General features: G+C 45.1%; 1 protein-coding gene across 1 annotated transcript in view; it reads left to right on the forward strand.

The window, feature by feature from the left end:
* Positions 1-210: 210 nt before the first annotated feature.
* The window catches only part of LOC102864412 (chromosome unknown open reading frame, human C19orf68), a 33,849-nt gene continuing 23,359 nt past the window's right edge, over positions 211-10,700 (forward strand). The window contains 3 exon segments of the mRNA XM_006903745.1: positions 211-432; positions 2,015-2,190; positions 2,192-2,276. Coding sequence (XP_006903807.1) covers positions 211-432; positions 2,015-2,190; positions 2,192-2,276 — 483 coding nt within the window.

Raw genomic sequence — 10,700 nt, forward strand, 5'->3', positions numbered from 1 at the left:
CCTGACCACGCCCTCTTCCAGATGGGCCCGCCCCCCATATCTGACTTGTCTGCAGGCCCCTCTCCAGTCCACAGTCCAGGTCCTCTCGTTCACTTCTCCCTGTAACCTCTCTCTCTGGCGGGTGCCACGCTTGTCCCTCCAATGCCCTGCAGCCCCTAAAAGCCCACGCTGACCACTAGCTCCCCCTACGCCCGCTTTACTGCAATCGCCATGGGCCCCAAGCACTCGGCACGCGCGCCACTCCCAGCTTCTCGGCCCCGCGCGGAGGGTCCCACTCGCCTCGTGCCAGCCCCACGCGCCTGCGCTCGGATCCACTCCCCGCCACCGCGGGCTCGCTTTTGCGCACAGATTTCACGGCGAGGGGCGGAGCCAGACGGGGGCGGAGCCAGACGGGGGCGGAGCCAGACGGGGGCGGAGTCTGAGAGACTGGCAGTCCCGCCCCTTCCGCCTTTACTTGCGGGGGACCCTGGGAGTTGTAGTTCGCTTACGAGAAGGCGTCTTGAATAGCCCACCACCACTTCAGTAGTGGGGTGAACTCTGTTACAGAGCGCTCTGGGAAGCGATATGCTGGTGTGGTCGTGGACCTCAAAAGGGATGAGCGGGAAAGAGAACGATTTTGAGGGTGAAAAGGGGGTGGAGGGTTAATAATCTGCTCGAGGCACAGCGGGAAGAGAAGCGGGGGAGCTCGCGCACGGCATCCTGCGGGCAAGAGCTTGGCAGGACTTAGCGCGGGGCCTTGTGGGAGTGGGCCCTGGAGTGGGGAGGGGCGGGCGGGGTGCACATCTGGGACAGGGCGGAGGCACAGCTGGGTGGGAGGGCGGTGGGGTTGGGAGGAGCTGCAGCAGAGATTGAAGGAAATCAGGGGGACAAGGCGCGGGGGTACATCTGGGGTGAAAAAGACAATTTGAATGAGGCTCAATGTACATATATTACAGAATGCACATCTAGGGAGCACAGCGACTGTAGCGTGTTGGAATGGGGAGGCGGAGGGATAAGGGGACCACACTGTAAGAATCAAATATCAAAAACTCAGTTTCTGACAAAGTGCAGCTACCTCCATCCCACTCGCTTGCGTAGTTCCAGCGAGCAACCTCCCCCACCTGTGATAAACCACACTCTGTTGGCCGACTTCCATAAAGTGGAACTCTTCTTCAAGGACATGAGGGATTTTTTCTGCAGCCCTGTGTCTGAAGTAGCCAGTCAGACTCAAATAGGTCTCCAAGCTGCTTCCCCACCAATTATGCTCAAACAAGTCTCCAAACTGCCTCCCTGAGCTATGGTTAACCAATAAAGAGCAAACTAGTACTACAACTGCTATAAGTAACCAATCATAAACTGTGTAGCTAGACGGAAAAACCAAGAAAGTATAAAAGGGAGGGCTCCCTTTGTCCCGGGGCTCTCGGGTTGATGCTGCTGTGTCAGCACGCGGGAGCCCGGTTCGAACTCGAAATAAACTTTATCAATTCGGCTAATTGGCTCGATGGTCTTTTCTGGGGACTCGCTCTGTTACACACACAAATGCGTAGTGGTGACACTTTAAGCAAGGATTGGCCACAATAAATGGGGTAGACACCTGCAGGTGAAGGGTCTGTTACTGGATTTGGGGCGCACCTTTGGAGATGGGAGCATCTCTGGGAAGCAGGGTCCACAGCTCTGTGCTGGGGAGATGCAAGGATAGCGTTTCTGACAGGTCTCCAGCTGCATTTTAGAGGCACGTCTGAGTAGGAGAGTGTCAAAAGTGCATGAAGAACACAAAGGGGGGGGGTCCATGGCAATGTGGAGAGCACATCTGGAGACAGAGGAGAAGGAGGTGGGGTCACATAGGGCCCAAAAGAGTTGGAGTTCATCTCTGGAGAGAAATGGACAGAAGAGCTCCTGACCCTAACTGAATAGAAGCATTATCTCTAAAGGGACAGCAGGCTGAGAGGGGTGGAAGTGGGGTACCCCAGGTGAAGATGAATCTAATATCTGGGTATCTCTCCCTCCCCAGTTTAGGCGCCCCATGACAGAGTAGCTAGAGCCTCCACCTGGCACCCCGGTGGGGCAGAAGGAGCAGGAACTGCTGGAGCGGGCCTTCTCCTGGGTTGAATTCAGGCAATTCTTCGATGTGTGGTGTCAGCATCAGCTGATAATCATCACCAAGAGCTCCGTGCACCTGGCTTGCTGAAGCTGGGCCAGTGCGCCCCAGTTCCTCATCAATCAGTGTGCTCAATTAAAGCTATTTGAGGCTCATGGGTAAGGACACGGGCACCCCTAGCTGGCCTGCAGAGGATTGTGTGAACCTGAGCCTTTGCCTCACTAGGATAGGGGACCAGGAGAGGAGAGGCTGCCAGAGAGCTCCCACCCAAAGTTGAGGGAAGACCAAGACAGTTAAATAAACTCCCAGAGAAACCAGACTATCTGTCTATCAATAGTCAACTGATCACCTCATTGCCATCAGTCAGAAAAAGAGACCAGCTCACAAGCCATTTCCTACAGCTGTATCAGGCCACAGCAGTGAAAGCAGCTGCCAACCCGAAGGTGAGAGGTTCAAATCCACCAGCTGCACTTTGGGAGAAGGATATGGCAGTCTTGTTTTCATGAAGATATCCAGCCTTACAAACACTGCAGGACAGGTCTGCTCTGTCCTCCGGGGCCTCATTGAGTTGGAATTTACTCCACAGCAGTAGGCTTGGCTTTGGCTTTGTTTTTATGACGTTATGCTATAGAAACAAAGTTGTTAGGTGCTGTTAGGTCAGACCCAACACATAGCTGAGATGCCTGCAGGTTTCAGAGGCTGTAAATCTCTCAGGAGGAGCTTGCTCATCCTTCTGCCATGAGTAGCTGAGCTATGCCTTGGGGTTGACAGTACAACGCCTTACCCATTAGGCCACCAGAGTTCCCTTCAGAAAACAAAGGGTGAGTGAGAAGCCCAGGACACCCAGGACACGTGCATTTGGTGGATGGCCAGATATTTTAATTAACCCTAATTTTAAAACCACTTAACATCATCATTCAACCCATCTCGATGTATGTTAGAACAGCTGCACTTTGCAGAGTTCTCAGTGACTTGTCATTTCAGGCATAAATCACCAGACCTTTCTTGCAAGGTGCCTCTGATGCATTTGAACTGTTAACCTTAGGGTTAACCCTCGGAAAAAGAGGTCAGTACTTTAGCCATTTATACAACCCTGGGCCTCCTCAGTGACCCAAGAGGACTGTAAGTCAGTTACCAACCTAAAGGTTGGCAGTCCAAACTCACCTAACTACTTTTCAGAAGACCTGATGTTTCCATAAAGATTTAACCTGTTGCTGGAGAGCCCGTCCTTACTCGTGACCAGGAACCCTATCAGACAGACAGGGTTGTACCCCATAGGTTTCAAACTCACTGCTTGTCAAGCCGATTCTGACCCTTAGCCACGCCGCACTGGGTTTCCAAGGCTGTAAATCTGAATACAAGGAAGACTGCCCGTCCCTCTCATGTGGGGCTTTAGGTTGACCTGACCACTGGAGGCAGCCGTTTAGCAGCTAGCATGCTTCAGACTACTCCCTCGCAGTGTCTGATTTGTATGTCTGTAAATCTTTACAGAAGCCCACTGTCACGTCTCTATTCCACTGCACAACTGTTAGTTGTTGCTGTTGTTAGGTGCTGTCGAGTCGAGTATGACTCATAACGACCCTATGAACAAAAGATGTGAACCCGGCTCTATCCTGTGTCCTCCTCATACTTCCTGACACACAAGGGCCCATTGCAGCAGTCACCGTGTAAATCCACCTGGTGGAGGGTCTTCTTTGCCAACCCTCCATCCTTCCCAGCATCATGTCCTTCTCCAAGGAATAGTCCCTCCTAGCAACATGCCCAAAGTATGTAAGGCAAAGCCTCATCATTCTTGCCTCCAAAGAGCACTCGGACTGCACCATCTGCAAGACATACCTGTTCTTTCTCTTAGTCCATAGGATGTTCAGTGCTCTTCTCCAACACCCCAGCTCAAAGGCATCAATTCTTCTGTCATCCTTATTCACTGTCCAGCTCGCAGGTGCATAACAAATTGGAAAGACTATGGCTTGAATCAGACACACCTTACTCCTCAAACTGACATCACTACTCCTCAATAATTTGGAAAAGTTCCTAACTGTAGATTTTCCCAGTGCAATGTCTCCTAATTTCCTGACTGTGGGTACCAAGGGTGTTAATTGTGGATCCAAGCAAGACGAAGCTGTTTTCATACCCATGTTAATCGCAGCTTTGTTCACAATAGCAAAGAGCTGGAAACAACCTAAGTGCCCATCTACAAACAAATGGATAGAGAAACTCTGATGTATTCACACAATGGAATACTACGCTGCATTGAAAAACAAGGAACTCATGAAGTATTATACAAACTGGGTGACCCTGGAGGACATTATGCTGAGTGAAATATCTCAGTCACAAAAAGACAAATATTGCACAGTGCCACTGTTGTAAAACGGGATTGACATTGGGATTGAGGGGAGACTGAGAAAGAGGGGATAAATAATGTATACATTGAAACAGATGATAAAAAAAAAAGAAACAGATGAGGGGGAGAACTATTTAAAAGCGATATATGATTAGATATTAATTGTCATGACAGGAGTCCAGAGTGAAGGCTGCACAGTGGAGTGGACTGAGGGAGAGGGATTGTATAATAAGGAAAGAATTTTTCTTTTACTTTTCAAAGAGAAGAGCGAACTGGTGGGGAAGGATGGGCAGGGAGAAAAGTGCAACAATGAATGAATGGAAATCCAAAGTCTCTGTAAACTTTCATTAAAATTAATTTTTAAAAAAGGAGAAAAATAAAACAAAAACCCAACTTTCATTATGCAGATGACAAAATCTTACTTGCTTTAAGTAAGGAAGACTTGAAAAACTTAATGCAGATGATCAAAGACTGTGGCCTTCAGTACAGATTACAGTTCAACATGAAGAAAACAAAAGTCCTTATCTCTGGGCCAGTTGGCAACAACGTGATAGGTAGAGAAAAGATTGAAGTTGTCAGTGGTTTCCTCTTATTTGGATCCACAATCATACACACCACCGGCACCGGCAGTCAAGAAATGGGGCTTGAGGGAGCTCTGGTGGCCTAGTGGCAAAAGGCTGCACTGAAATCCCAAAGGCATGTGGTTCAAATCCAGCAGATGCTCTGCTGGAGAAGGAGGGGCAATCTGCTCCTGTGCCAGTCAGATCTGAATTGATGGTACACACAAATAATTTAAAAAAAGAAAGAGAAAAAAAAGAAACCTCTCCAAAATAGTGAAGAGCAATGATGTCAGCTTAGAGACTAAGGTGCACCTGCTTCAAGCCATGGGGTTTTTTTTCAATCACCTGTTGTGCATCTGAGATCTGGACAGTGAGTAATGATGACAAAATAAAGATGAATGCCTTTGAGTTGTAGTGTTGGAGAAGAGTGCTCAGTGTCCCATGAGTCTCTCCAAAGAACAAAGACGTGCATGTATCTTGGAGAAAGTGTAGCCAGAGTTGTTGTTGTTAAGTGCCATCGAGTCACAGGCGACTTAAAGCAACTCTATGAAGGAGAGTGCTCGATGCTTGGGTGCATTTCATCCTCTCTCCAAGTTTATAGGGTTTCCGGAGGCAAGCTATTATAGAAGTGGATGCCACTCCTGCTTCCAAGCTTGTTTTAATTGGGAAGCTCCACCCCAGTCTCTGTCCATTAACACATTTGACATACCAATGTCACAGTGTTCAGCCTCACAGCAACCAAAAGTGACCGCGGTACGCCAACTTGTACACCAGGACTGTAAGACCTAGAGGAATGTCTGAACAAAAACAATGAAAGAAAGGCCCGAGGGCTCCTTAGAAATAAAGATGGGGAAGCTTTCTCTCACATACTTTGAGCCTATTGTTAAGAGAGTCTAATCCTTGGGAAAGGACATCATGCTTGCAAAGGTGGAGGGTCAGTGAAAGAGAGAAAGACCCTCCAAGAGATAGATTGACATCTTGGTTTCTGCCATGGGCTCAAGTCTATCGAGATGATGCAGATGGCACGAGAAAGGACAGGGTGCAGATCTGTTGTGGATAGGATCACTATGAACTGTATTTACCTTAAGGGCACTTAACAACAACAAGTCCTTCCTGATAACATGCTCAAAGTATGTGAGGTGAACTTTCACCATCCTTGTCTGGTTGCATTTCTTCCAAGAAATCTTTTGACTGTGTTGGCAAATCCACAGGACAGTCAGTGTTCTTCTTCATTGTCTCTTCTTCTGTCATTCTTATTCACTGTCCACCCTCCAAGTGCATTCTTGTTGTTGGTGTTGTTGTTAGCTGCTGTCTAGTTGGCTGTGATCCTGTTAGTGGCCGACCTGAACTACCCTTGACCTATCTTATACCACCTTCCTGATTTCCTTGATGTTCAAGCCCGTTGTTACAGTCTCTGTGTTAATCCATCTTGCTGTGACCCTCTGCCTTTTCCAGCCTTTTTCTGTCTTTCCCCCCCCCCCCCCGAGACAACATGCCCAAAGTGTGTGAGGCAAAATTTAAGCATCTCTGCCTCTAAAGAGCACTCTGGTGACACTTCCTCCAAGAGAAAGTTGTTTCTTTGTCATGTGTTGGAAAGAGCGCTCAGATCTGTCAAATGCACAGGAAGCCATCGACAAGAGCATGGCTGAGTGTGGGCGCACTTTAGTCTCTAAATATATATACTTCCTCTTTAGCAATTGGCAACATCATGATAGATGGAGAAAAGATTTGAAACTTTAAAGTACTTCGTACTTCATTTCGCTTGTAACCACAATCAAAACTCCTGGCAGTAGCAGTCAAGAAATGCAAAGAGGGGGGAAGGTTAAGTGCTGTCATGGAGGCTGTTTCAACCCCATCGAAGGCTGAGGGAGTCATTGAAAATCAAGGAGTGCAGTTGGCGACAGGCTGATGAATTTGTCCGAGCAAATGCTACCAATAAACTGACAGTCATAGCTGAGCAAATCCAACATTTGCAAGAACAAGCCAGGAAGGTACTGGAAGATGCTCGCAGAGATGCCGACTTGCATCACGTAGCTTGCAATATTGTGAAAAAACCTGGCAACATTTACTACCTCTATAAACGAGAGAGTGCTCAGCAGTATTTTTCCATCATTTCTCCAAAGGAATGGGGTACAAGTTGTCCACACGACTTCCTTGGTGCCTACAAGTTACAGCATGACTTATCCTGGAGGCCATATGAGGACATTGAGAAACAAGATGCCAAAATCAGCATAATGGACAAATTGCTAAGCCAACCAATGGCCTTGCCTTCATGCACTAAACCCAATTTCCAGGGACTGACTCACTGAGAATGGACTCTGCATCACAGCTCTCAATGGCCTCCCCGTTGCCCACCCTTTGCCTTGAGAGGAGCTGTCATGAGAATTGAGGGCCATGAGGGTAAATCATGAACTTGGAAGGACACCCTGTGTAAACACTGTCATTATTTTCCCTCGGGATGGTGATGAATTACACTGCTCTGTTTTAGAATCTTCTCAGGGCCATAGATAACCAGCCAGCCAGTTTCAGGGTACAGGCCATGCTACTTACCCTCTCTAAAGCATTAAAAAAAAAGCTGCTTCTTCCCTCAAAAGAGGGGATGAGTCATTTTCCAAAAAAAAAAAAAAAGAAATGCAAAGAGGAAGGAGCTCTGGTGGCCTCGTGCCAAGAAACTGTGCCACAATCCCAAAGGCGTGACATCCGAATCCACCAGATTCTCCACTGGAGAAGAAGGAGGGGCAATCTCCTCCTGTGCCAGTCGGATTCGATTCGGCACACCAGGGGAACAAGAAATGAAATGAAAAGAGGGATGTGTTTCATTGGGCAAATTTGTTGTCAAGGACCTCTCCAAAGCACAAAATAGCAAAGGGTGCTTAGGCTGTTCATTTAAGGTGTTCATAAGAATTCTGACTTTCCTGATCTGAATAGCTACTATTGTACTGGTTTTCTTTTTTCTTTTTCTTTTTTTGTTTTCTTTTACAAACACTTTTTATTCATAGAGGGTGACACTGAAAGGACTTGAACTGATGATGATCTGGATTTGACACCTGAGTATTTATTCCCCCTGCTAAAAATACCTGCTGATTGCACAACAGAATTAAATCATCAGCATGCATATTTGTTTCTCCAGAGCACCTTTTGATAAGCAGAATCTGGATAGAGACTGCGTTATCACCTGATGAGCTTAAAGATTTATTTAAAGTTTTCTCTTACATACCTCGGGGGCCAGATGTGAATAACACAGCTTGTGTACAAATGAAAGAGGCTGGATAACCTACCAAGGATTCCTTTCCCCATAGACGCTCAGGACCTTCTCAGATGTACAGCAATGCCTGGAATATTTGGGCTACCTCAGCTATTCGATATTGACAGAACAAGAATCCCAAGCCTCAGCCATTACAATAACAAGCGATAAAGAGATAGACCTTCAGAAAAAGCAGACTCAAAGAAATGTGTTCAGATGGAATGGAATTGGGGTGAAGAACTAACTGTGGTAAAAGTGGAGTTCAACCCAGCAATTCCACTACTGGAAATATACCCCAAAGAGACCATAATTGACATCCAAGCAGGTATATACACACCCATGTTTATTGCGGCTTTGTTAACAATAGCAAGGAGATGGAAACAACCTAAGTGCCCATCAACAAACAAATGGATAGAGAAGCTGTGGTATATTCACACAATGGAATACTATGCTGCATTTGAAAAACAAGGAACTCATGCAATATTATTCAAAATGGGTGACCCTGGAGGACATTATGCTGAGTGAAATATCTCAGTCACAAAAGGACAAATATTGCATGGTGCCACTGTTGTAAAACAGGACTGACATCGGGGTTGGAGGGAGACTAAGAAAGATGGGTTCAGTAATGTATACTGCATTAAAACAGATGAGTGAGAAAACTGTTTAAGAGGGATATGTGATTAGGTATTTTTGTCATGACAGGAGTCCAGAGCAAAGGCTGCATAGTGGAGTGGACCTGGGGGGAGGAGGGATTGTAAAACAATGGAAGAATTTTTCTTTTACTTTTCCAAGAGGGTAGTGTACTAGGGGGGAGGGTTGGGAGGAGAGAAAAGTACAACAATGAATGAATGGAAACCCAAAGTCTCTGTAAATTTTCATTGAAATTATTAATAAATTTTTTTTTAAAGTGGAGTTCTTCAGTCTTTTCCTGGAAGAAACTTAATGAGGCAAAAGAATTGGAGATGATCATAAATCCTATTATGCAATTAATACTGTCTATGTGTATGGATAGGAGAAATACTTGTTGTTGCATGATATCTCAGAACTGATGTTAAGACTATTTGTGATGTTGTGTGCCTGGTGTATGACATCACTAATCCCAAATCCTTTGAATATTGTGCCAGATTTCTTTTTTCTGTATATTTTTTTAATTAACTTGAAATAACATCATATTAAAGTATTCCCACAAATAAATATCTCTTTAAGGACGGAACTGTGTCTGATATCATTGATAAACAGACTTCTAAAAATTATAGCTAATTTTTAAATTTTACATTACTTCCAGAATATTTTTTACTTATTTTATATCTAGAGTTTGTTTAGACTAATGTTGTAAAAGGCATAAAAAATTTTGTATTATTATGATTACTAGGAATTTTTAAAAATCGTTATTTACCATGATCTGTAATGCATATCATTACAAAGCAACAAGAAAAGGAAAAATATAATAAAAAAAATTAAGCTGGATTTCTCTTCATACCTCTTAGAAAGCATAAGCTCAAAAACTATTGGAGGAGCCCATCAACAAACGAATGGATAGAGAAGCTGTGGTATATTCACACAATGGAATACTACGCTGCATTGAAGAACAAGGAACTCATGAAATATTGTACAAAATGGGTGAGCCTGGAGGACATTATGCTGAGTGAAATATCTTAGTCACAAAAGGACAAATACTGCATGGTGCCACTGTTGTAGAATGAGACTGACATCAGGGTTGGAATAAGACTGAGAAAAAAAGGGGAGCTCTGGTGGCCTAGTGGCAAGAAGCTGCACTGCAGTCCCAGAGATGCACGCTTCAAGTCCACCAGATGCTCTGCCGAGGAAGGAGGGAAAATTTCCTCCTGTGCCAGTCAGATTCAATTTGACAGTACACCACACAAAAATAATTAAAAAATTTAAAAAAAGACTGAGAAAAAAACTGATAAATTATGTATACTGTATTGAAACAGATGAGGGAAAGAACAGATCAAAGGTATATATTATTTGATATTATGGTTATCACAAAAGTCCAGAATTTTTTTTTCTTTTTTTTTTTTAAGAGTCCAGAATTAAGGTTGCATAGTGAAGTGTACTAGGGGCGGTGGGGTGGGGGATGGGGGGTGAGGGGATTGTATACCAATGAAGGAATTTTTCTTTTTTCTTTTCAAAGAGAGAAGTGAACTGGAGGGGAGGAGTGGGCAGGGAGAAAAGTGCAGCAATGAATGAATGGAAATCCAAAATCTCTGTAAATGTTCATTAAAATTAATTAAAAAAACAAGACTATCTGAGGAGATGGACATGGGGTAGGAAAAAACCAACTAGTGAGGATGAGAAAAAAAAAAATCGGTCTGACAGACTGTTCCCAATAAGCCATTACCAAAGTATAAGTTGTTGTTGTTGTTATGTGCCGTCGAGTCGCTTGCGACTCATAGCAACCCTATGTACAACAGCCCTCAACTCTGCTCTGTCCTGTGCCAATCGCACTGTCTCTGACAC

This window comes from Elephantulus edwardii, unplaced genomic scaffold (assembly GCF_000299155.1).
Source record: "Elephantulus edwardii isolate Elephantulus edwardi_28Jun2011 unplaced genomic scaffold, EleEdw1.0 scaffold00236, whole genome shotgun sequence".
Taxonomy (NCBI): domain Eukaryota; kingdom Metazoa; phylum Chordata; class Mammalia; order Macroscelidea; family Macroscelididae; genus Elephantulus; species Elephantulus edwardii.